This window comes from Pituophis catenifer, unplaced genomic scaffold, assembly GCF_029215685.1.
Source record: "Pituophis catenifer annectens isolate HBS135680 unplaced genomic scaffold, rPitCat1.0.hap2 SCAF_1, whole genome shotgun sequence".
Taxonomy (NCBI): domain Eukaryota; kingdom Metazoa; phylum Chordata; class Lepidosauria; order Squamata; family Colubridae; genus Pituophis; species Pituophis catenifer.
Genome location: NW_027256881.1, coordinates 197,667,480 through 197,694,521, shown reverse-complemented (window position 1 = coordinate 197,694,521; position 27,042 = coordinate 197,667,480). Strand labels below are relative to the sequence as shown.

General features: G+C 37.1%; 1 protein-coding gene across 1 annotated transcript in view; it reads left to right on the top strand.

Moving 5' to 3' along the window:
• The window catches only part of MYO3B (myosin IIIB), a 226,414-nt gene that overhangs the window by 47,678 nt on the left and 151,694 nt on the right, over window positions 1-27,042 (top strand). The window contains exons 7-8 of the mRNA XM_070956912.1: window positions 5,303-5,368; window positions 24,558-24,713. Of these exons, the coding sequence (XP_070813013.1) occupies window positions 5,303-5,368; window positions 24,558-24,713 (222 nt within the window). The remainder of the gene's footprint in view (window positions 1-5,302; window positions 5,369-24,557; window positions 24,714-27,042) is intronic.

Below are 27,042 nucleotides of genomic sequence, written 5' to 3'. Positions count from 1 at the left end.
GAGCATCTGTGTCATATTGGATGGTTGACTGTATGTATGTATGGGCCTGCCCACTGGTATCTGGGAAAGTGCAGTGAAAGTGCATTTCCCAGACTGGGCTGTATTTTATTAATAATGTGTTTCAGTTGTTTGATCTGTGAGCTGGAGGAGAGATATCAAAAGGTTCCAGGCATCTCAAAAGATCTCAACAAATAAAATAGGTTTTTAAAACTTCACAATTGTTTCTTAATAAGGTCCTGGTAATCTATCTCGCATGTAATCTGCATCTGTATAAGCAATCTGTATTCCCCTCCTTTCATCCCCACTTCAATAAATAAAATTGATTTAATTCCTGAGAAAAGTATTTATTTGATATCTAATAATCCTGATTCTATTGTTGCTTACCTTTGAACAGCGCTGGAGATAAGATTATAGATAGCATAGACCATTAACCCAACAGTTATTTGTTACTCACTAGCCATCAAGAGTTAAAACAACACTTATGTGTAAGCATTGAGGTGAGCATTCTGGGCATAAAAGCCATTGTGTCATTATATACATGTAGTCTTCTTTTTCCTTTATGTTTAAAGATGCATTATTTAACATTAAAAATAAAATATAAATCCTTACATTCTAGCAAAATATATTTTAAAATCCAGTAATTGTTGATATTTGAAACATCTCTAATGATTTTATTCCAAAATCATGCATCCAAATTCACGGCAAACCTCTCTCCGCCTCTTCTGCTTATTTAAATCAATTGTTGGTTGGATCAGTTTCTAGTAGCAGGTGTTGATACTCAATGCAGTTAATTTTCTCCCTGTGGAAACATGATGGTTTTTCTCCAATAATGGATCTCTGCATTTAGAAGTCTGGCTTCTTTGTTTGGCCTCTTATCTCAACAATTGATGTTTCTGTATTAATGAAATCATGTTTTTATCTATCCAACCTTTTAAGATATTTGGAAAACTGTTCAGTGCAATGATTCTCATTACCGCATTTGCCAACTGTAAATCTATTATCTGTGACCTGTAATCAGGCGCACAGCTTAATGTAAAGGACAAATGGTGTCCAGTGAACTGTAGAACTAGCCTTGATGGTGGAAAGAACGATCCATTTGGTCCTCCCAGCTGTGTCTTTGGAAACCAGCTCAATGACAGAAAATAGGTAAAATTTAATAGATTAAAATATTTCTGGTTCATTATGCCCAAAGATCCTATTTCTTTTCTTCCTGTTGAGGAGAAAGATGGAAGCTTGAGTATCTATGGATAACTTAGTTTTTTTAAAAAAATATTTGCATTCCACCATTCATAGTCATATATAGTATATAATATTAAACCTAGCTAGTGACTGGATACTATGTGGATGGCGGCCCTGATTTCATTCTTAAAACAACAAGGAAATAGCAACAGCCCTTAGACTTATATGCCTCTTCACAGTGCTTTACAGCCTTCTCTAAGTGGTTTACAGAGTCAACATGTTGCTCCCAACAATCTGGGTCCTCATTTTACCCACCTTGGAAGGATGGAAGGCTGAGTCAACCTTGAGCCTGGTGAGATTTGAACTGCCAAATTGCAGGCAGCTGGCAGGCAGCAGAAGTAGCACGCAGTACTGCACTCTAACCACTGTGCCACCGTGGTGTCTCTGTGCAGAATTTTTGGTGTCCCTAAACAGTGTTATCTTATAGCTTTTCTGCTTTTACTGCTCACCCCACATTGGTTCCACAATGCTCATAATTCTCATGTGCTTCTTATATGGGAAATCACAATTCTCCACTAATTGAAAGATCAAAATAAAATAAAATAAAATAAAATAATAATTTCTGGATAGCACAACGCATTGGTTTTCTCTTGAACCTGTGGAAGTCTATTAAGGAATGGAAGGATATAAGGAAGAAGGGCTTGAAAATAAACCTTTAGAGAAGGAGAAGTTCTGAAACCAACCACAACACAATGGGCAGGGATTTGACCTCTGATATCCTGTGCTCCTTTCCCTTGATTGCATGCAACCATGCCCAGAGCCAGGCATCTATTGAATGTATCCAAGTTATGAGAGAGAACATTTTACCACATCTTTGCCCTTGACTGGAAATATTATGAAGAAAAGCTTTGGTAGAATTTTCAGAACATGATTTCGGGTAGCAAGGAAGTATAGATTGCTCTTAGTAGCTACATGCCACCGTGAACATTAGCAGAAAGAGTGGGAGAAATAAAGTTGAGATTACAATAATTTTAATATTATTTAGGGCCTAAAGCATTAGTACAAATATAAAAAAGCACAATTAATTGTATCAAACCAGAAGAGAATAGTTTGGTGAAATGTAATCATACAAAACTACAAGCAATCAGAAGTGACATACTAGGTCAACAGCACTTATATCTATTTCCTATATTTATTCAATATTCACAATAAAATTAATTGCCGTTGCTGTTAGTTCTGTAGGATTTAATTTATTTCACACACACAGGGGAAAAAACTGCATGACAGGTGAGGAACTCTCTTAAGTAAAATATTTAGCATTGCCATGGTGCAGAAGGAAAAGGGCTTAGAAGAGACAAAGTAAAAAGCAAATTCAAGCCTTAATTGTTCAGTTTCAAAGATCAAGATTGGTATTACCACATGTATTTCAGTTAGAGACAGGTATGGTTTCTGTGGGTACCAGAGCCTGGTTCTATCTCCTTAATTTCTGGTTGAAATTGATTTTTTTTTCTCCTGTGGGTCTGGCTCCACTGGTTCTCAGAGGCCATTATAAATCAACCTGGTTAACAAAAGGTAATGGAAAACTCCAATCCTCAGGACTGTCCTTTGGAAAAGCCTGTCTCCATTAGGGTTTGAAAATGCCAGGAATCAATTTAAACAATATATCCAGTTTATTGATTTTTAAAATTAGTTTAAGTTTGGTATCTAATCCTATAGTTTGTGGATCCTTCCTAATGTGCATGGGCCTTACCTCTCTTCAATTATAACTCTGAAATTTCATTGGGCTTTTGCCTTGACCAGATTTGATGTACTACCCTCTACAGTTCTGGGGAGGACAAAAAAACCCCAAAAAACCAAAAAAACAGGCCTTTTTTTCAGCAGTATTTTTGCCCATGTGTAGATGGCTCTGTGGATTCCCTAAGCCATATGCTCTTTTGTTGCTCTCTCTGTAGGGAATCAATACAAAAATATCAATATAGTCTCATGATACCCTCCCCAAAAACAATATTTATGAAAGTTTAGGAAACTTTGTTCACAATAAATACATGGAGATTTAGGACTGAAAAAGAAATACATCAGATCTCAGAAACAAAAATTTAGACGGCCACCAGATGGCAGTAAAGCATTTGACTTCTTCCTCTGCCTTTGCTGCCATCTAATGGTAATCCAAAATTTGCAGACCAGATTTTGTAATCCCAATTAAAAGTAGGGGATTTCTGTCATCAGTTGTGAAAACCATCAAGTTAAGTGATAGGTGTGCCTAAAAACATGCTGAACTTTAAGAAATTAAATTATTAAAGGCTAAGTGACTCTTAAAGAACTGGTTCCATTTTTGTAAGTGCACATGAAAGCCTGAATAAATTGGGCTACGTTAATTAATAACAGCATGTAGCTATGTTCATGCAAAGCCTGGCGCATGAAGCAAGATGGGGAAACCCTCCTGGTTGTACATGGAACCTATCAGCTATATTTGGGGCATAGACTTGGAGCTCTTCCAGAAACACCACTAGACTATGAATATATAAATCTAGCACTGTTTCTGAAGATTGCTAGAGTTGTGCTCTAGCTGTGAGGCTCTCTGTGTATAGATGCTCCGTTATGTTGGCCCATCACTCAGGTAAGTTGAAAAATGTCTAATGCACCTATTTAAAATAATCTTATTCTGCTTCACTATACATTAACAAGAACAATTGCTGGTTTTCCCAATTGTAGGTGATATTTGGGAGACAAATCCAAAGAGTATTTTTTTAAAAAAAATTAACATAAAATCTCTTAAGGACAACACCACTCATTGGCATTGTTCCTAAGGCAGATTAGAATTTGGCTGCTGGTTCAGGGCAATTTGTATTGGCATACTTTTCTGTGGGCTCAGGAGTGAAGGTGGCACATTAGCATAACCACGAGGAGTGAATCCAACGTGGCCCCTGCAGGTTAAGCTACTCTGATTGCTTACCAAGAAAGAAAGCTATTGGTCTATAGAGGATTTCTACGGGGGTTGGGGGGCATTTGTAGTTTTATTCTCACCAAGGATCATATGGCCAAAAGAACCAATGGACTTTTGCTCATATAAAGTTTCTGATTGTCTCCTGAAGACTTCGTTAGTATGCTTAGTTAGTTGCTTTCCTAACCAATTATTGGACTTGTACAGACTTTTTTTAAAAAAGCAGATGCAAGTAGCTATTGCCTCAATTCATCTTCGCAGATGGGATTTGTATATCTTGCATCTGAGGCTCTGATGCAGGTGGTGATAGAACCTATTTAATGGAACATGAGCCTAAGCATTAATGTCACTGAATATAACCCATCACATTGCTTCCTAATAGTAAATGTGATAAATGATGCATATCCGGCAAGTATTTTGGATTTTCCCTGCTCATTTTGAACCAGTACTATATGAAAAGAGAAAAGTAATAATACATTTGGCTCAGATAACATGACAATCTGCAGAAAATGAGATAGCAGAAATGGTTTTCAGATAGATGCAGATGAAAGTGAGCCATTCATTATAGAGCTATTATTTCTTAGCCGTGTTTTGCTCAGTTTTCAACGCATGCACACAACCCAGGCAGAGGCATAGGGGAAAAATGGAAAAACCAGTTGTTCTTTTTTCATTTCCATTGCTCTAATCTATTAGGCACATATAACATTGTTGTTGTTGTTATTTACATTATTTTTAACAAGTACATACACTCAGAACTCAATGTGAGATGTACATAGCAGACTTTTCTGTGAGGGGAGTAGCTCTGAAAGTGTTTTAGGCATATTTATGGCTAGTTACATCTTTTCAGTTTGTCGTGAATGATCATCTAGAAAAAACCTTTGCCTGTAGAAATGGTGTAGGAAGACTTCTTTCATCAGACTAAGTAAATATTTGGGGCCCAGTTGTTCAGCTACAATCCTGAACCCGTGTCTAAATTTCCTTAAACTGTTTGGAAGAACATGGATGGCCAAGACAAGCAATATCATTTATCAGATAATAAATAGGAATGATCCATGGATATCTTCCACATTTAAAACATTATGGAAACGATTCTTTCTGGATAACATCAACAACAGATTTTAGTGTTGAACAATTGGTTTGGCTCTTTCAGCTGTTCATACAAAGTGCCTGCATATTTTTCAGGAATCCCCCTCCAACGCTGTTCCAACCAGAAAATTGGTCCAGAGGATTCAACCACTTCATTTCTCAGTAAGTAATACTATTTTTTTTTGTGCTGAAAGGCTTATTTTTAAAGGCATTGTGAACTGATCTGTGGAAAACTTTGGAAATGAGCATACATGTAGGGAACAAAAGCCATTTTTTTCCTTTTATATTACGTTTGAAAAAAGTATTTTGACTATTGATAGGTACAGATCTTAACTATTATTATTCATATTTATTTGATAGCATATTTACTTTATTGTAAATTTTATCTGTATCTGACTTTTGGTTCGGGAATTCAAGGTGAAATATAGAATTATTTTTCCTTTTTCCCCCTTATAGCAACAACCTTAATAAGTGAGGTTGAGCTGAGAGAGATTAACTAGGCCAACATCTCATTTGGGGAGTTTCTGTGGATGAAGGTTTGATTTTCTTGGCTTTTTCTGCATCTAATTCATGATCTTAATTATTATATCACATTGCCTCTTACCTTCCCACCAAATGGAATCACCCGCAGTGATTCTGCTTTGCTAAATTACGACCAAGGTGTAAAGATCTCTTGAGAGGAAAGGTTCAACTAATGATTGGAACTCTATTACCAAGAATTAAATTTGCCAACTTCACACAAGCACCTTAAAATCTGCTTGCTGCATGCATGTGTTTCCTTCAGATGATTCTTAGAGACATGAATGAGAATGACTCTCAAAGTACATTTAGTGAGCTTTACATTGGCAGCAGGGATTTGACTCCAGCTCATATTTTTTCACTAGAATGTGCTGAATGAACTAGATTGGGAAGAGGCATTATCATAATTTTTCAGTGATGTGAATAAATATTAATTTATATTGATAAATGTCTGTGGAGATTCTCAGTCATCCAGGTCATGGTTGTCCCAAAGGTGCTTTTTCAAGAGGCAACTAGACTTTCTGGTTTTTCTTTGAAGACGTTTCACTTCTCATCCAAGAAGCTTCTTCAGCTCTTCTTCAATTCTAAACATCCAGTAACAGACTGGGTTCATACAAATTATTAGTTGGTTGATTGAACAGGTCATAATGCCTGGTTTACACACAACCGTATAAAATAAACCACGGATTGAAAACCATAGTGACTGAGTTCATACTCAATCTAAGTTAGAACCAAATGGCTAAATGGAACAAAACCTATAAGCTTCATAAATCTTAAAAATGTCTGCTGAACAATATAGTAAATGTTCATGCTCTTAATTGTTGAAACTGGTCAATATTTTTATTTACAATCTGAGGAAACATATACGATACAATCAAGTTGTACAGCTTAAAAATCCTCAATGCTCTTATTGATACGCCATGTGTATGCATATGCATATATGTATATGATACCTTTACAAATTAAATTTTAAAAATGCAATTACCCTATTCAGTGGTCTAAATCTGATATGCATGGGATTGATTTGTGGGGGGGATACAGAATGTTACCCTGAAGCTCAAGCTCTCCTCTAGGATTTGGAAAAAAAAATTTTTTTTTGAAGAATCCTGCTGACAGTGCTGTGACGATCAATCATGGCAGAGCTATATTTCAGAATTATTCAGACTATTTTAGCATTTAGGTTCTCTGAAGAAAATGTTTATGATAAAACACAACTGTTTAGGTTGTCAATCATTGTTTATAGATGGTTTGGTTTCCACTTAAAAATTCATTTCTTAAAAAGAAAATGTAATAAAAATGAAGTCTATACAGCATTGAACTGTCCAACCATTAGTGATAATTGGCTCATTTATATGCATTAGATACACATTTGTCAGTGTCTGACTTGTGACAGCTTTGCTTTGATAAATTAAAAGCAGTGATTGTAACAAGTCCATTTGCCTCTTACCCATATATTAGGACCTTGCCTGATTTTTCTGTCATCCTTCTGATGAGTAGTTGACTTTTCAATAATTCCATTATCTACCTTCTTCTTGAGGTTGAATATCATTTGCATAAGAAGCTTATCTTGAACCAGTTGTGATCCAGACGTATGTAGTTACATAGTTACAATTTTTCGGAGAAATGTATTTCTACCTCTGATTCATATCAAACGATTTTTCTCCAGAAAGTGTCTCCAAATTATTTTAGGAACACTCATTTAGATAAGTGCGGTGATCCAAATGCCAATTTTCTTTCCCTTGTACCTAAGCCCTTTTCTATACAGTGAAACTGATTGGTGTACTTGAATAGATCTATGTATAATTATAGAATATAAGTCTGATCAGTAGCTTTTTAAAATAGTGGCCATGTGTTCTGATTGGAGGATAGCAGAAGCTTCAAAAATGCTCTTCTCCCTTGTGGATGGTGAAGTTTCAACCCGGAAACCAAACAGGAAGTATCTAAAGGACAGGTCTAGGCTTCCAGATTCTCTGCTATTTACCTAGAATTTTGCATGACTGATGTCCTATTGAGTCCTTTCCAAGGCAGATGTTATTGTATGATGGTGTTAAAGGCTAACTGACTGATGATAATTTTGTCAATGCCAGTAGTGTTCAAGTGATGCTTCAGATGTTTTGAGATTGTACCCAAGGAGCCTATTATTATTGGTACTGTCTTTATTTTCTTTTGCTACAGTTTTTCTGTTTCTATATGAAGGTCTTTGTGTTTTGTGATCTTTTCCAGTTCTTTGTCTTTATTCTGCTGTCTCCAGATATTGCTACTGTATATCCGCTATCTAGCCTTTTTTAGCTTTCTTATCAACAATTGTTAAGTCTGGGGTGTTACATGACAGATGCTTTTATGTTTGAATTTTAAGGTCCCAGAACACTTTAGTTTCTTCATTTTCTATCACTTTTGTCAATTTTGTGGTCCCACCAATTCTTGCTTGCAGGCAAATGGTGTGTTTTGCAGATGTTCCAGTGCATCAGTTTTGCTACTTTGTCATGCTGGTCAGTCAGTCAGTCAGTCAGTCAGTCAGTCAGTCAGTCAGTCAGTCTTATTTGTTGTTGTTAGTTGTGAAGTTGTTTCCGACCCATCACGACCCCATGGACAACATTCCTCCAGGCCTTCTGGTCCTCTGGAGTTCATTTATTGGACACCTTTCGACCTGAGGGGCTCATCTTCCAGCGTCATATCTTTTTGCCTTTTGGTATTCATTTCATATTATGATTTCCTATCATCCTGGTTATCACAATGTATCCCTCAATCAGTTATTTGTTATTTCATTTATGTTTGACTTTCTCTGAAAGGTAAAGTCTGTACAGATCCCCCATTTTAACCCTACAACTATAGACAGAATAGCTAGGTTGGACTAAGAGATTGTTATTGACCCAAAGTTGCACAGCGAGCTCCATGACTGAACAATGACATAACACAACATGAGAGCATGAGCAAGGGCACAAAATATACTCCGGGTGACGGGAGATGGCCACGTGGCTTAGATTGGCAATCCAGCCCCAATAGGCATTTATACTAGGATCACTGGATTTGGGCTTAAAAAAATCTGGACCTCTGTTTATGTTCAGCTATAGCTGACATCTAAAAGAAGCAGAATTTTCGTATTTAGAAAAATTGCAAAATGACTCATTGTAAAACCTTGCCGATTTCCCCCCAGCTTCCTTGCTTCAGTTTATTTTCTGGAGATGGCAAGGAGTTAATTAATGTAGGATTAAAATGTAGTGCCTCCCCCCCCCAAAGTTAATATGGTCTGCTGTTTGTTCCCTTTTTTTGCCTGGTGCAAATGCAACCATTATGGGAAAAAACATCTTTAATTCATTTCAAAGGCTTGTATTTTAGTCTTCACTCTGCTGTTCTTTGAAACGTTGACTCTAATCTTAGTATTATTTATTGCGGGGTAGCATTCAGGCCAAGTTACTCATCAGAAGTAACACTGGAGCTAATGAGACAGTTATGATTACTTACTTAAGTCCCATTAATTTCAATAGGATTTGGTCTAAATGCTACCTCCAACAGTTTTTTAGAAAGGAGGGTAATAATTTTAATGCATCACAATATGCAGTGAAGTATCCAATAATGTATTGCTCATATAATTCTGATAATATAGCATGGCATTTTCTTGAAAAATCTCTTGCCTTATAGGCAGAATGTGTTAGAATGAATTCAGAACATAAAATTGTGAGTCAGACATTTATCACAGTAGCGCTGCATGTGTTTTAAGAATTATTATTTGCCCATGTAGTAACGTCCACTTAATCACTTTAAATGTTTTGCTCTGTTGATTCTCTTGTTGCTAGTAATGCCTCTATATATTCCTGGATATCATTTGTGATTTACTTTAAATTGAATATATGAATTGTGTGCTTATAGGTGTAATCCTTGCTTAAATATAATGTAATCCTTACATTATATTTAAATATATATTTAAATATAATGTAATTACTGTAAAATGGGCACCTACAACTGAAGTTAAAAGACAATGGAGAAAAAGCTTATAGTTTCCTTCTCTTAGAATAAGAATAGTAAACTTTTATACAAAGTGAAGAATTATGGTTACTGGCAGCTATGCCACACAGATTTAACTTCAAGATGTTCCTATGGTATGCAGTATATGGCTGCAGTTTGGAGAAAGTGCTTCAGATTTGCTATTGTCTCCTTGAAAAAGCTGCACTTTTTCCTGGTCTCACATAGTTGGTGTGCAGCCCAAGAAAATACACATTGAATCCTGGAGGTGTTAAAAAGGTAATACGTTGGTGCAAGTATCTTCTACTACCCCTGTGATGGCGAACCTATGGCACGAGTGCCACAGGTGGCACGCAGAGCCATATCTGTGGGCACGTGAGCGTTGCCCTAGCTCAGTTCCAGTGCCCATGTGTGCACCGGCCAGCTGATTTTTGGGCCTTCTGGGCCCACTGGAAGTCAGGAAACGGGCCGTTTCCAGCCTCCGGAGGGCCTCTCAGGAGGTGGGGAAGGCTGTTTTCACCCTCCCCAGGCTCCAAGAAAGCCTCTGGGGCCTGGGGAGGGCAAAAAATGGGCCTACCGGGCCCACCGTTAACCTTTTTGCCATCACGTGCCAAAAGCGGGGGTAGCGCAGGGAGGTTGCGTGCACATGCGTGGGGGTGCGGAGTGTGGGGGGGCATTGAATCATGGTGTGGGCACGCATGCGCGCAACCCCCCCCCTGCTCCCCACGCTTTTGGCATGCGATGGCAAAAAGGTTAGCCATCACTGTACTACCCTATTGTTGTCTTTTGAATGCCTCCTGAAATCAAACACTTCTTTTAAGATGTCATTGATAGACAAAGTGTGGTGCACGTGCCCATGCTATAACTGAAGCACTTTCCCTGCATATCCTTAATATTACTTGAAACACTGCAGGAACAAGATGCAGCTTCTTTGTCCAATCCTTACAGGTTGACTGAGGATGTCTAGAACTATGCATTCCTGGGAAGTCATTAAGCTAGATCCCACCTCAAACAATGGTAAAGCAAAACCAACTCCTAGGCTCTGACACAATGTACTTGAGACAAATGCTTGCTATCTTTAAGCAATGACTTTGCAAACCACATCTGAATAGGATCTCAACTTCAGTCCCATTTTTTGCTTTTAAATAAAGTACAGTTGCTTTACTCAAGGTGAAATTTGGGTTTGCCAATCAGACAACCATGTAACAACTATGATATTATTTGGCCTTTTTCCGCTGATGTTGTTGAAACAATCTTCACCTATCCTTTAGCCAGCAAAAAAACCCAAAAAAACTAGAACTGTGGGAAATTTGCTATGGACAAGATAAAGGAAATGAAAGCAACATCTCTGTAACAGAGCATAAGAAAAGATGACCCAGGGCATGTTGGCGCTGTGGTGAGATACAAGTAGGGAAACATCCCTTGGATTGAAAAAGAAAGAAAAAAGAAAAAGATTAGATGTGAGAAAAGGTTGAGCTCAGAGGTGTCAGTGAACATTTTCTTCTTTCTAGGTACTGAACAAGGAAGTCAAATCAAAGTAGCAGAGATTATTCTCCAAAGGTTGCCTGATTGACTGAAGTTTTATTCATATAGATGTAAAGAAACTCAAATTCTTTTACAATTTAAAAAACTATCAATAAAACTTCCATAACCAAGCATTTATTCTGCAGAATTAATTAATGTGATTTGGTTCAAGATCAATGAAGACATAAATGGGTCTTGCCTACTAGACTATATATGTGTGTGTGTGTACTGTGTACTGAATTCTCTATGAATGTAACAGACAAAAAACTAAAAATGCACTGTTTATCATGGCATACCAATGTTGGACACATGACCTGCAGGATTTGGAGAACGATAATATGGACCTAGATCAGAGGTGGGTTTCAGCAGGTTCTGACCAGTTCTGGAGAACTAGTAGTGGAAATTTTGAGTAGTTCGGAGAACTGGTAGTAAAAATTCTGACTGGCCTCGCCCCCATCTATTCTCTGCCTCCCAAGTCCCAGCTGATCGGGAGGAAATGGGGATTTTGCAGTAACCTTCCCCTGGATTGGGGTGGGAATGGAGATTTTACAGTATCCTTCCCCTGCCACACCCACCAAGCCATGCCATGCCCACCAAGCCACACCCACAGAACCTGTAGTAAAAAATTTTGAAACCCACCACTGACCTAGATGCTGCTGTATGGGTATTTAAGGTGTCAGGTGCCCTGTAGAATTATGACTAAAAACCAAAGGAAAATATGGTTACAGGCAAAGCTGACAATTTTTTCCTTAATTTGTTAATTTGTTTACTTTAAAAAAATAGTGCCATACAGCAATTTGGTTACATTCATTTGGAGCAGGTGAACAGATATGAAATAACCAACACCTTATTGGATCTGCACTGTAGGCTACGTAGCTTCAGGGTATGACTAACTTGTGTGAATCATGCAAGACAGAGGTAGGAAGCAGCCATCTCAGGCGGTTGTTTACGTATGTGGCAAAATGGAAAAGAGGAGCTGTTAACCCCGTAGAGGAGTTTTTCAAAACATGACTTTTTAGTTCTTAGATTAGCCATTGTTTTGCTTTTCCCTTCTAAACCTTCAAGCAATGAAGACAGCCAAGAAATGTCTTCAATGGCAGATGTGAAAATGGTTCAGTGTTAGATCTTTTCTGTTAGAGAAATGGATTGAATATAATATCTCTGAGGCTACAGTGTGAAAATATACAGCTGCTATGCACTCACAAGTCTCTCAGCAACTATTCAGATTTCATGCCAATTTCTAGTTGTCACCCCAGCTTTAAAATAGTAGCTGAGGAAGATACAGGAAGAACTTGGAAAGGGCTTAGTGATGTTAGAGAGGGTGCTAGGATATTATTGTGCTTGTATAGGGAGGAGAAAACAATTCAATACAAGCCATCAGTATTTGGATTTGCCTCAAGGAAGCAACTCAGAGTGGCTCAGCTCCCTTGTCTGGAGAATCTTTGGTGGTCTACAAAGTGCTTAATGGAGGGGAAAATTAACATCTGTGTTGTAGCTGATTTGCCCAAATGCATCTGCCTGCTACTGATTAGACTCCTATTGTTCTTACAGCTTGTGTAGACTACAGGAATGGGTTCTCCGTGGGATTGGCTCTGAAGGCTTTGGGGAAAAATATTGGAGAAAAAATGGTTAAGAGTTAAAAAAAAACAAAACCAAAGTAGTAATTAGAAACGTACCTCTCCAATCTTGAGCAAGCCATATAGGTCTAAAGAGAATTCAAAGGGCTAATTCTTACCTTAAAAGCCCTGCAATATTTGGTGTTGCCAAATACCACAACTTTGTCTCCTCATATTTGAACCTATATTAAAATAATCCAAACCCTTTTCTCTTTCTTTCTTTCTTTCTTTCTTTCTTTCTTTCTTTCTTTCTTTCTTTCTTTCTTTCTTTCTTTCTTTCTTTCTTTCTTTCCTTCCTTCCTTCCTTCCTTCCTTCCTTCCTTCCTTCCTTCCTTCTCTCCCTCCCTCCCTCCCTCCCTCCCTCCCTCCTTCCTTCCTTCCTTCCTTCCTTCCTATCCCTTGATATGAACAGGAGGAGTTTTTCCAATACATCACATTATAAATTTAGGGATTCCACCACTCACTAGGATTCTTACCAAGGTAGAATAGGATTCTACCTTGGGGCAGCAGAATTTATGCTGGCATACTTTTCTAGCAATTGAAGAATGTTGGACTTCACTTTTGAATTGGTCCCCTATCTGTGCCTCCCCCTTCCCTTCCATTCAATCAGTTCCAATTCATAGAGACTGCCTGGACAAGTCCCTGCAGTTTTCTTGCCAAGGGTTTTCAGAAGTGGTTTACCCTAGCTTCCTTCCTTCCTGAGACTGAGAGAAAGTGACTGCCCCAAGGTCATCTAGCAGGCCTAGAACTCATGATCTCCTGGTTTCTAGTCTGATGCCTTAATCACTACACCAAACTGGCTCTCAATCGGTGGCTTAGATAATAAATTTTTCCCTTCTCCATTTTAAGAAAGAGCCTGATTTTAGGAAAGAGCCTGATAGTACAGTGGACTAAAGCACTGTTATTAACATCTGCTGCTTGCAATTACTGCAAGTTCAAATCTCACCAGGCTCAAGGTTGACTCAGCCTTCCATCCTTTCAAAGGTAGGTAAATTGAGGACCCAGATTGTGGGGGCAATAAGCTGACTTTGTATAAATATACAAAAGTATGAAGGCTATTGCTTAATGCATTGTAAGCCGCCCTGAGTCTCTGGAGAAGGGCGGCATATAAATTAAAGCAAAAAAAAAAAAAAGAAAGAAAGAAAGAAAGAAAGAAAGAAAGAAAGAATTAAAGAAAGAAAGAAAAGAAACAAATGCAAGCACTGGGCTCATGACTACAATGCTTTCTAATTTGTTTACATAGATGGGCTGTTTCTGACAAGATAAGCCACCATTTTTGCTATGGTTGTAACATCTATTTCTGTCCATTTATTCATTTGTAAATATTTGTTCACATCTGACCGTTGATGAATAGCTTCCCCTTTCAAGCCTTCTGATTTGCTAGCTACAAAATGACACTTTACATTATGGGAGGCAGAATGATACACACAATGTTATCGTCCTGATGCAAGCTACCCATGAAATTGCTCAGAAGTGGCTCTGAATCAGAGCTTGTTCTTGCCTCATAAATGTTCCGATTTTGCCTGTAGTTTTGTGGCAGGAACCAGCATGTTAGATTTTGGTAATCTAACAAATGGCAGCAACCTGTTTAATGTAGTGATACTAATGAATTCTCAGGATTAATTTTCAGTTATAAAAGCATAATGGAAGGTGCTTTTTTAAAATTAGGTAATGCATTGATTTTCCTCAAGACTGGCATTTACTGCATTTCCCCCCCAATATATTTTATTATTATGTATGGCAGCGTCTCTCAATCCAGTGACATCCAGATGTGAAGATAGGGAGAAGATGCTATTAGCCTGTCATATCATTTCATAATTATTTCTAGAATAAGCAAGAGCCTTCATGATCAGAGCAGCCTAATAAATACATTCCACCCAACATGTTTTTTATTTCTGTTTTTATTGATTGTTGCTATCATTATATGAGAGAGGTAGCCACAAAAGTTCAATAAATCAGTCGAAGGAATATTAATATGAAAATGTGAAGATGGTGGGTACTCACTATTGTGGCATTTTAATTGGTGCTAATAAAGAGATTGGTCTATGATGAACTCTTCTATATATATAAAAAAATCAATATTTACTGAAGACATAGTTTAAAATGTAGCTTGGATGCGCCACACTATTGTGTTTCATTGCATGATTGCTTTCATTGAGTTTCATTGCATGATTGCTTTCATTGAGTTTCATTGCATTATTGCTTTCATTGAGCTTTCATTGCATTATTGCTTTCATTGAGCTTTCAAATCATTGATGGTATGTTTACCACCACTGTTGGTATTTTTACATGGAAATAAATCCCATATGTTCATCCCCCCCCAAACAAAACCCCAAGCCAAAGGATATGCAAAAATATGTTAAGTATTTCTCAATATAGGAAAATGTCTAATTGTTTTGGCAGTCCAGCTATTATTTGCAAGAAAACTGGGTCTTCGATGATATTTCTGGATCAATAGCTCCTTAGTGCTATTATCCCATCTTTTGAAAAGCAATTTCTAGTTGAAAGGCAATTTTAAGCTATCCTTTCATTCTCTCCTTAACAGATCTGTAAGTGTACAATAAGAGAAGCAGTATGGAAAAATACAGGAGAATTACAAATATGTAATGTCATCGAGATCCACTGTAAAATTTTGTGAGTGAACCAAGAGCTTGCAATATAAAGTTATTGAGCTCTACCACAAAGAGATTTTTCCCACCACAGCAATGGAACATATTAATGATGATCATATGTTGTGTCTAAGTGATGACTGCCCTGAAATATATATGGTTCAGCACTGGGTTTTTTTCCCCACTCTTAGGAAAAGGAATGCTTTGGGAAAGCCAGCCATGTTTTTGCACCTGCATCCCACATTTGCAAGCAGAGGAAAAAAAAATAGGGCAATAAAAGGCAGAAATGTTTAGCTGGGAGGTTCCGATCACATTCATCTGCAATGCTCACCCACTTTCCTTTTAGAGAGTCCCAGGCTACAATGCACCATGCAGGGTATAGCTTGAAAGACGATTGGAATTGCAGATGAGTGTGGGTCAGCAAAGGGATAGGTAAAATGAGTAGACTGCAAGAAGGAAGCCATTGGCTCAGGGATGGAAATTGCAAACATGTGGCAAATCTGAAACCTCAGAAGCATTCCAAATGCATTTTACCTGCAGACCTGTATTTTTGTTGTTGTTGTTGTTGCCAAATGATGGATGAATACTATAGCGGTAATCCTCATCAGTCCACAACCACAAATGAGCCCAAATTTTCTGTTGTTAAGTGAGTTTTTCCCCATTTTGCAACCTTTTTTTGGCATAATTGTTAAGTGAATCACCGCAGTTGATAAGTTAGTAACCCGGTTGTTAAGTGAATCTGGCTTCCCCATTGACTTTGCTTGTCAGAAGGTCACAAAAGGGGATCACATGACCTTGGGACATAGCAATGGTCAAAAATATGAACCGGTTGTCAAGCATCTGAATTTTGATCATGTGATCATGGGGATGCTGCAAAGGTTGTAACTGTGAAAAATGCACACGAATCACTTTTTTCAGTGCTGTTGTAACTTTGAACAGTCACTAAATGAACTGTTGTAAATCGAGGACTACCTGTATTTTATACGTCAGAATAAAAGGTTTTTGTAGACTTTTGCTGATGAAGGCAACGCCAAACCAGGATGGGAACTATGGCATTGTTTTCTCCTTCCATCCATTATTTTCTTATATTTCCTGATTTGGGGTATCCCTCTCTTGCTTCTTCCACATAGGATTGCAAATTTAGGTATGTGTGATAGCAACTCAGGCAATTTCTCTCAAATATACAAGGGCTCTTCTACATAGCCCTCGTATTGAAAAGGAACTTGGCTCAATCAATTTATGAATGAACTTTTCCAGATCTATTACCATCCAGAGGAAATAAACCTTGGTTTCTGTTATTTGTAGTCACAATGACCAAATTGGAGGATTCCTGGCTGCAGAAAGCTGAAATAAACAATCAAATGAAAATAAGTATTTTTTCCATTCAAGAATGAAATGTCCCCTTGATAAAATGAAGCAATTAGAAACAATTGGTAGTGGTAACAAGCAATCTTTCTACAGTATAAATTTTGGTATTCTCTGGACTGGCAAGGCTCAGGTAATTTGTTCCTGATAAGATTAAAGAAGATTAGAGTAACTGAGAAACAAAAGGTGAGGAAGAAACTTGAGGAGCATAAAATAAACATTAAGGCAAGTACACACACCAAAGTTAGCATCCTCTAAAGCCCAACAGGGACATAACCTGGTCAGTTATCTTTGGCAGTATAAAATCCTTAATGTCTGTTGAAAAAGAAAATAGGTACCGTAAAACAGGAGAGTACTGAAATAAGTGAATTAGTCTGTTAAGCTTTTTTTTTTTTTTTTTTTTTTTTTTACAATGGATAGTATAGATCAGGAGTCCCCAACCCTCAATTCGTGGACTGGGACTGGGCCATGGCATGCCAGAAACCATTCCATGCAAACAAGCGAAGCTCCACCGCGAGATGCAGGCAGCATGAGAAATCATGCCCCCTCTGGTCCGCGGAAAAACCTCTCTCCACAGAACCGGTCCCTGGTGCCCAAAAGGTTGGGAAGCACTGCTATAGATTATATAGCTAGAACTTGGAGAAGAAGGACATCATGTAGGGAATGTGTTCGGCAGTGATTCTCACCAGGCTCAAGGTTGACTCAGCCTTCCATCCTTCTGAAGTCAGTAAAATGAGGACCCAGACTGTTGGGTGCAATATACTGACTCTGTAAACCGCTTAGAGAGGGCTGCAAAGCACTATAAAGCAGTATATACTTATTGTTTGATCTGCTGTACAGTGTATGAACAGCAATATGAGAATTGCTTCGTAACAATGTCGACTGGATTACATTAGGCTTTATTAGACAGGCGTTGGAACCAGTGGTGAAATCTAAAATTTGTTACTACCAGTTCTGTGGGCGTGGCTTGGTGGGGAGGGTAATGTGACTGGGTGGGCGTGGCCAATTATTTTTTACTTTTAAAACCATTTTTTACATGTAAAACCATGTAAAAAATGCTTTCAAAAGGCTCTGACGATCCCAGCTGAGTTGCCTGATCAGCAGGCAACTCAGCTGGGATCGTCAGAGATTGGATCGTCAGAGCCATTTAAAAGAAAATACTTTTTTTTTTTAAAATGGCTCTGATGATCCAAGCTGAGTTGCCTGATCGGCAGGCAACTCAGCTGGGATCGTCAGAGATTGGCTTGTCAGAAGCATTTAAAAGAAAAAAAGCCTCTGATGATCGCGCGGCTCAGCTGGGCATGGGGGGCGGGGGCAGGGATTTTTGCTACCGGTTCTCCGAACTGCCCACCGCCATCGCTACCTACTCGCCCGAGCTGGTCCGAACTGGGAGCATTTCACCCCTGGTTGGAACAGAATGCTTTTGACTATCAATTGAGTTAGAGGAGAAAATATTGCCTTAGACTGCAGTTTTGAGTGAAAGAAGATTATAGTCTAAATGGATTTTTTCCTTAAACCAGCAGGACTGTTCTCATAATCTTTTGCCCTCAAGTGATTATTCTCTGATGAAATGCCATAAACAAAGAAAAAGTTTGGGACCGTATGTCTTGATCTTCTGCATTCCCCCCCCCCAGAAATTTCATTAAGCCCTCCCACATAAATTGTCTTTATGGGGCAAGCGGTTAGACTAGAAGACCCCCAAGGTCCCTTCCAACTCTGTCATTCTGTTATCTTGACGATAGTACTTTTGGCAAAGATACAACTATCTTCCTGCAACATAAGCTACTCCAAACTAGCTTTATGATGGGAAAAAAGTCCATGTTATTATAAACAGAGATTGGTGACCTTGTGTTTAGTAGGAAACATACAGCTACAAGTGGCAAATACTGCTTCCAAGCCAAGTTACCATATTTTTCGGAGTATAAGACACACCTTTTTAAAAAAATTTTTTAAAATTTTTATTATAGTTCAAAAAAACAAAAACAAATGTATAATAGTTTTTCTATCATGGTGTAACATCACCAAAATATCCATGTATATATACACCAATAATCAGAAAGTAAAAATAGAAATTATCTACATATTCTTATGTAAGAAGAATGGCCTCTGCCTCCCAGCAATTTACCTCCTTGCAGCAAACAGCAAACAGCCCATTTTAGCTTCAGCACAGCCTGATTAGCACAAGAAAAAAAATCTGCTTCCCAGCAATTTACCTCCTTGCAGCAAGCAGCAAGCAGCAAGCAGCAAGCAGCAAACAGCCCGTTTCAGCTTCAGCACAGCCTGATTAGCACAAGCAGTTGATTGTCGGTTGGATTGGCCTCCCGACCCTCAGCTGTTTCAGGCTGCAGGAAATATGGTATTTCACGCCGCTGAAATGCGCTGAAATTCAAGCAGAAATATACAGTTTTCTGTATTTCAGAGTTTCTTAGAAAGACTTGAACAGCCCGTGACAGCAAGATGGGCTCCACAGAACGTTTCCAACAATTTCACTGCATTCGGAATGAATTAAACAAAACCAGGAAACTGAGGTTTCCTCCCACTGTAATGATCTCTCCTAAATTCTGTGGAAGAGAACTTCATAGACGGGAAAATCAATGATGAGAAACTATGCATTTGGCTCTTGTCAAAGAATTTGGAGACTACAACATAGAATTGCTGTTCCTTGCACTTTTCCCTTGCTTTACAAAACATTTATAAGAAATTTCCCATGCTTCTTTTATTGATATAAGCTTTGATTCATTGGCCTTTCACAATTTCTGTGCAGATTGGCAAGCATACACACCAAGAAACAAAATATTTTATTTATTTATTTATTGCATATTACAACTCTGAGCAGCTTCCAGTAAGCCACAAATAAATAAAAAGATCCCTGAAATAACTCATCCAAAATATCTTAGAAGTAAGCCAATATGTGCACATTTTATATTGAGATGTTAGTTGTCAATTATGAACTCTAATATGTGGCTCTAAAGGAGAGGCAGTCCCACAAATAACCTGCACTTAATGGAGGCACTTGGGGCTGGTGGGCAAATCTGAATTTTCAATAACATATTATGGTGGTTCTCAGACTTTGGTTCCAGAGTATGCTGCTATTTTGCTGAACCTCATTCTAATTCTATATTCTTGATGCCCATGATAACAGCAAACAAAAGTTGTTGTTGTTAGTTGCGAAGTCAGGTCCGACCCATCGTGACCCCATGGACTACGTTCCTCCAGGCCTTCCTGTCCTCTACCATCCTCTGGAGTCCATTTAAGCTCACGCCGACTGCTTCAGTGACTCCATCCAGCCACCTCATTCTCTGTCATCCCGTTCTTCTTTTGCCCTCAATCTTTCCCAGCATTAGGCTCTTCTCCAGTGAGTCTTTCCTTCTCATTAGGTGGCCAAAATATTTGAGTTTCATCCTCACGATCTGGCCTTCTAAAGAGCAGTCAGGGTTGATCTCCTCTAGGACTGACCGGTTTGATCGTCTTGCAGTCCAAGGGACTTGCAGGAGTCTTCTCCAGCACCAGAGTTCAAAGGTCTCAATTCTTTGGCACTCAGCCTTTCTTATGGTCCAACTTTCACAGCCATACATTGCAACTGGGAAAACCATAGCCTTGACTATACACACTTTTGTTGGCAGGGTGATGTCTCTGCTTTTTAGTATGCTGTCTAAATTTGCCATAGCTTTCCTCCCCAGGAGCAAGCGTCTTTTAATTTCTTGGCTACAGTCCCCATCTGCGGTGATGTTTCCTTAAATTGAAATAATTTAATTTAATTTATAATTTTCATTTTTTAAAAAAGTCCAACATATTTTCTTTTTTTTTTTAAATAGTTTTTATTGAATATAAATATTAAAAAAGACATACGTAACATATACACAACAAACATTTATACAACATATACACAAAAAGAATATAATTTCTTCTTAAGCATTTTTTTCAGAGTGACGTTCTACAATTCTACTTATAATATATTCCTTCACCTTTCTGTAATCTAATAATATTTTTATTACATATATATGTATCAATCGGTAATATATCCCCTATATTTTTTGTATATTTCTAATTTTTAACCAATTATACCAATTATTCCATATTTTATAATAGTCTGATTCTTCTTTTTCTTGTAATTCTTTGGTTAACCTATCCATTTCAGCACATTCTAAAATTTTCCCTATTACTTCTGTTTCACTTGGTATTTTTTCTTGTTTCCAATTTCTTGCGTAGGTTATTCTTGCAGCAGTTAATATGTGAGTTGTAAGATATTTAATATCCTTGGGGTATGATTTGTTAAATATTCCTAATAAAAATGTTTCTGGTTCTTTTTCAATCTGTGTTTTTGTTATTTGTTCCAACCATTTTTTGATGTTAGACCAAAATTTCTTTGCTGCCGGGCATGTCCACCATAAATGATAGAAAGTCCCTTGTGCCTTTTTGCACTTCCAGCAAATTGGGCTATTTTTAGGTTGTATTTTTGCCAATCTGGTTGGAGACATATGCCACCGATAAAACATTTTCAGTTGGTTTTCCTTGTACGCCGTTGCTTTCGTTAACTTTAGGTTTTCCTGCCAGGACTTTTCCCATTTTTCCAAAGGTATTGTGTGTTTGATATTTTGAGCCCACTTAATCATCGTTTCTTTGACTGTCTCTTCTTCCAATTTATAGTGTAGGAGAAATTTATAAATTCTACTAATTAATTTATTTTCTGAATCTAATATAATTTTATCTATTTCTTGTTTTTGATTGTAAATTTCATATGTTTTTATATGCTCTCTATATTTGGATTGTATTTGAGTGTAAATCCACCAGTCTATTCCTCTGTGTAAATCTGTGTAAAAAGTCCAACATATTTTCAGACAAGGAGGGCAGAGCCTAACTTTTAACTAGCTAACTAATAACCAGTATATACAAGTACTAGAGCATATAATGAAAATTGTCCTGCACTATGCCACATCAGGATGTTGGTGATCTATGAGTAAGAAAATGTACTGGAACTATGTCCCTTGAAATCTAATGTTCTCTGTTCAGGGACTTGGTTTGCTTTCTACATTGGGTTATTTAATTATGCAGCTGCTAATTTAATAAACCATTTCACCAAGTTGTGACAGCTAGTTATAATATTCGTTTTTTTGCATGACTAATAAGCATGAGGAAGCTTCTTGTCCCTTTTTAGAAAGATTCCATCATTTTAAAATGGGCAATTTCAGGTTTATACAAAAATTGGTTATTTAATGGAAATTGGAAATGCAGGCTGCTGGTTTTATATTCAGGTAAAGAAGGTAAAGGAGTCTCTGTGGATTTTACTCCACTAGTCATTGCCAACTATATTCAGGAGGCAAATGTAGGAGATCACCAGGCTGGGCCTGAGGGAGGGGTCAAACGTGTCATAAGTCATGAGTCCCTTAGCGTCCACAAGAGATTTAAATCCAGCACACCTTGAATGCCTCTCTTATTTTCCCCCCATTTCCCTTAACAGTCAGTTGGCCATATTCTTATAGAGAACTTAACCATGCAATAAATCTTTATACTCATTTGAACTGCCTGAATCTCCTGATTTCCCGGGTGCTTGACAGCAAGACAATGCCAGTCTCCCTGCATGATTAGGGACAACTAATCATAATGGCAAAAACTACTCCTAGTTGGTTATCTTTGACATCTTTGGTCATCTAAGATATGTATTTGTTTACGTAATAAAGAAATCAGACCTATAAGAGCAAATTTATTGTGCCAACCAGCTAGCTAGCTAGCCCTTTCCTTTTTTTCAGGATTCTCCCTTTCATTCTCATTCCCTCTGGATCTTCCTTCTAAGAGTCAGATTTTTGGAGTGACTCCATCCAGTTCTGTTTAGTCTTGGTGGGGAGGGTTATTTTTAGAGTTTTCCTGTAAGCGTTTCCTATTTCTCTAAGCCATAAAGTTTTTCAGGATCCACTAATATTGATACATCTTTTGTGTGCAACTAGCGTTGGTTGGTGGATTTCTGACAGAAAATTGCAACCCCCGTGAAATTATTTCTCATATAGTTATGACCAAAGGATTGTTCTACACGTGGACTGAGACATGTTCTATTTATTTTTCAATTTTACATAGCCACTGATCTCTCTGACGTGACTCTGCGCGGCATACAATAAAGCAAATAGTTAAAACAGATCTTAACTAACCATGACAAAAAATTAATATAAAATATAAAGAAGATCACGAGAGAATGCTCCAAGATCTCATATGTAGCAGAACCATCTTGCAGGCTCCCTAAAGCTCAAGGATTCCCTAGCCTGCTAAAAAAAAATAAAGATATGTTTTAAGATATTTCTGGAAAGCCACTAGCATTAGGGCTAATCTCAGTTCATGGGGAATGATGTTCCAAATGGTGGATGGCAGAAAAGGCTCATCTCGAGAGTCCCACTAGAGGGAGTTCTTTGGATGGTGAAGGAAAGGCAACAGGGTGACTACGGTACATAGAGATTATTTCCTTTCCATCACAGAATCACAGGCTGGAAGCATTTCCAAAGTAGAGTGAGCCTTGGAATTCCAGCCAGTTTACAGAGGTGAGTCATGGTAAATGTATATACAACATTTTCCTAATGAATTCAGTTTACTTTTAAAGATCTCCCATGAATCATCAATAATTTCATTATAAATGAAGCATTTTAAAACAGTTTATACTTTTATACTTTTTTTTTTTTTTTACTTTAGGCATATACTAATTTCACCAGGTTTTCTATAAGAGAGGTTATATATTTCTAGAGATTTATGAGCACTTTTTTTAAAAAAAAATCCTGGAGCACACTGACATACAAAGAAAAAAACCATGATTAGAGAAACAAAAGGAACCAGAACCATAAAAACCAAATGATGGATTTATTTTTATTGGAGGCTGTGAGTGGTATTTAAATCTCTGCGGAGGCGGCTAGATTTTAGATAGTAGGTTTTATTGTTTTAGTTTTTATATCAGGAGGCTCCAGGTCCAAGAGGAGCAGTATCTCATGAGCATTTGTAAAAGACATTTCCCAGGCAGTTTGTAAAAGAACAAACTCCCAGGCAGTTTGTTCTTGAAATATTAAAAAAAGAGCCCTGAAATTGATTTTTTTAAGGAAATCAAAAATATGGAAGTTCCTCAGACTGACAGACATTACTGACGGGATTATTTTAGGAATTATATGTTTATATTCTTTAATAATAATAGAAGCTGAATTTGGTGACGTAAGTATCTTTTGCCTCTTGTCATTAATAACATATATTATTTAGATGGCCTGTAAAGGTAGAACACTGTACATTTACAATTAATGCTGATCATTTGTTGAATTTTTGAAATGGATTATTTTTGTTGCCTAACTATCTAGGTAAGTTTTTTTTTTTTTCATAACCAATATTGATAAATTTGGTTTAATTACATTTCTAAGTGTGAAGAAGTTACAGAGTTTGGTACGAGATGGGTGGCTATATAATTTTTTAAAATAAATAAATAAATATGAGGATTTGCAAATTTAAAATAAACTATTATTGTAGAGAAGATGAATGTGCTGTCCATTAAAGTCAATTAATTAGCAGATTTGCACTTTTACCTTTAGTGTTCAAATATGCTAACTTTAATGATACTATTAAAGGGATAAACTAATACGTTAAATTTATTCTCGCATACAAGGCAGTCCAATATATAGCTGAAGCCACATCCAAAAATTGCCTAAGACCCAGAATTTAGTATACAATCAGGCAAGTGGTAAAAATTTGTACCATAGCTATGTGTATCTATCTAAATAATCTGATTATTGTATTTTTCAGGTGTCTAATTAAGGATTTTGAAAAACGTCCATCAGTCACTCATCTTTTAGAACATCCCTTCATACGACAGGCCCATGGTAAAGATATGGCACTCCAAAAGCAGTTGAGCAACCTTATTCAGGCACAACAACAATTAGGCTCTGTGGCCAAGACAAGGTACTATCTAATTCCTCAGATTTCCTCTGGTAGAATTCAAGGGCTTCTTACTATAATGCATGCATATATTATAAATAACTGTATAAAGTGATTGAGTTTTTGTCCCACTTGAGTTCTCTGAATGATCTGTATGCAAAGCTTATGTGAGTGAAGTTGCATTGCCATCTGCACTATAAAATGAAGCTTATCCTGACTCAAGTGACATGGTGAGAAGCATCTCCGTAAACTTGGGGATGGCCCTCCCCTTCTGAAATCCATTGCGGATAACTCAGTTATTAAGTATGTCCTTATCTTAGGCATGGGGGTGGGGATGGGGCAAGGAATGCAATGTGTGTTGTGACCTGCCCTTACATATTTGCCTAGAACATCAAGTTGCAAAGTTAAAAGAGCCTAGCTTTGTATACTGCTCAAACAAATAAAGGGAACACAAGCAGAAGACATCCGAGATCTGAATGAATGAAATAGCCTTATTAAATACTTTGTTCGTTACATACAGTAGTTTTGTGTTCCCTTTAGTTGTTTGAGCAGTGTATAAACTACTGTATGTAAAGAACAAAGTATTTAATAAGGCTATTTCATTCATTCAGATCTCGGATGTCTTCTGCTTGTGTTCCCTTTATTTTTTTGAGCAGTATATTATAATGGCATTGGGAGTATTTTGTTATTTTGGTGTCATCGTGATTAAGAACACATATGTAGAATAGGATTTTTCTTAGGATTGAATAAGCTATTCATGATAGTTGGTACAGCTCATACAAACAGAACATTTATACTTTTCTTATTTGTCTCCTTTAAATGCATTCAGCAATAATGGCAACTTCACATAATGGTTTTCTTAAACCTACACTCAAAGTGTTCATTAATCAGTAAATGAAATGTAAACAGGATACATGTTCTTGCTTTATGACCTTTATCGTGTTAAAGTATAATAAAAAATAAAAAGTATTGGTGATGGCATATTAGAAATGTAAAAACAATATGGTTTGTTTAGTCATTGTTTGGAAAGCTGAAATTAACTTTTTAAAAACCTGTCTCACCAACCTTTACATTTACATCTACATTTCTATAAAGCCTTATATTCTATAGCCATTAAGAATGACTTCTTTTCCAATATAATTTGAAAGCCAGCATAGGAGGCATTTCTTGATTTTGTGGCCGTCCAGAGGGTGGCAGAATTTCACTGTTTTCGAAGTAAATTTAAATGCAAATGAGCACACACTGTTTCTGCTCAGCAGAGATTTTGCAATATGAAATTTATCTAGTGCTAGATAAGCTGTAAAGCATTATTGTAAATAAATATCTACTAATGCGGATGAAGAAAATTAAATGCCATGACTCATAAGTTATAAAAATGTGTGTGCATATTCAGGCACGATCACTTTGCTTTTTCAAAACCAAAAGCCTTAATGCAGAATTGCAAATATGCAGTAATAAATATAATTTACAAGGTGAGGCTGATCAGGAAAAATTATCCTGTAGATTTTTTTCTAAAATGAGAGCCTAAATTAATATTTTCTTTTTTTTTTTTTTAAACAAACATACACATATAGACATAAACATTAAAACAAACTAGACATAAACTAACTATACAATGAAATCAAGTCGCATGACTTGAACTTTGAAAGTAGAGCTACTTCGGTAATTATATATCAATATATCTATATATATTATCTTTCATCTTGTATCAATGTTTATATAACGATATTTCCTGTTATTTACTTATTTTTGTAGTATTGGGTGGTAATCTCTTATTTCGTGTCTTTTTTATCTAACCATTTGTACCATTCTTGCCAAGTTAAGTAAAAGTCTGTATCTTCTTTTCCTTGTATTTCTTTGGTCAATTTGTCCATTTCTGCACATTCCATAATTTTTTGTATTATTTTTTCTTCTGGTGGCGTGTTTTCCAATTTCCACATTTGTGCGAAGACAATTCTAGCTGCAGTTAGGATATGTATTATCAAATATTGTGTCTCTTTTTTATAGTCCTTTGTCAGTATACCTAATAGATAAGTTTCTGGTCTGAGGGGTACTTTTTGGGCGGTAATTTCTTCCAGCTGACTTTGAATTGTTTTCCAAAATTTTTTGACTTTCACTACAACACAGAATTTATCTCTCCTTTAAAGCTTTGTACCAACCACACAGACATGTACCATCAGTGACATTAGTGCATTCCACTGTATTTAATACAAGTAGTAAATGGTTCTGTTGTTTGCTGAACTAATATGTGCCAAACCAGAAGCCCCCTTGTAACATAAATAAACCAAGTGTAGATTTCCAGGTACAAGTAATAACCATGCTGATGGAGTTCAATAGCAGATGAAAAACCAAC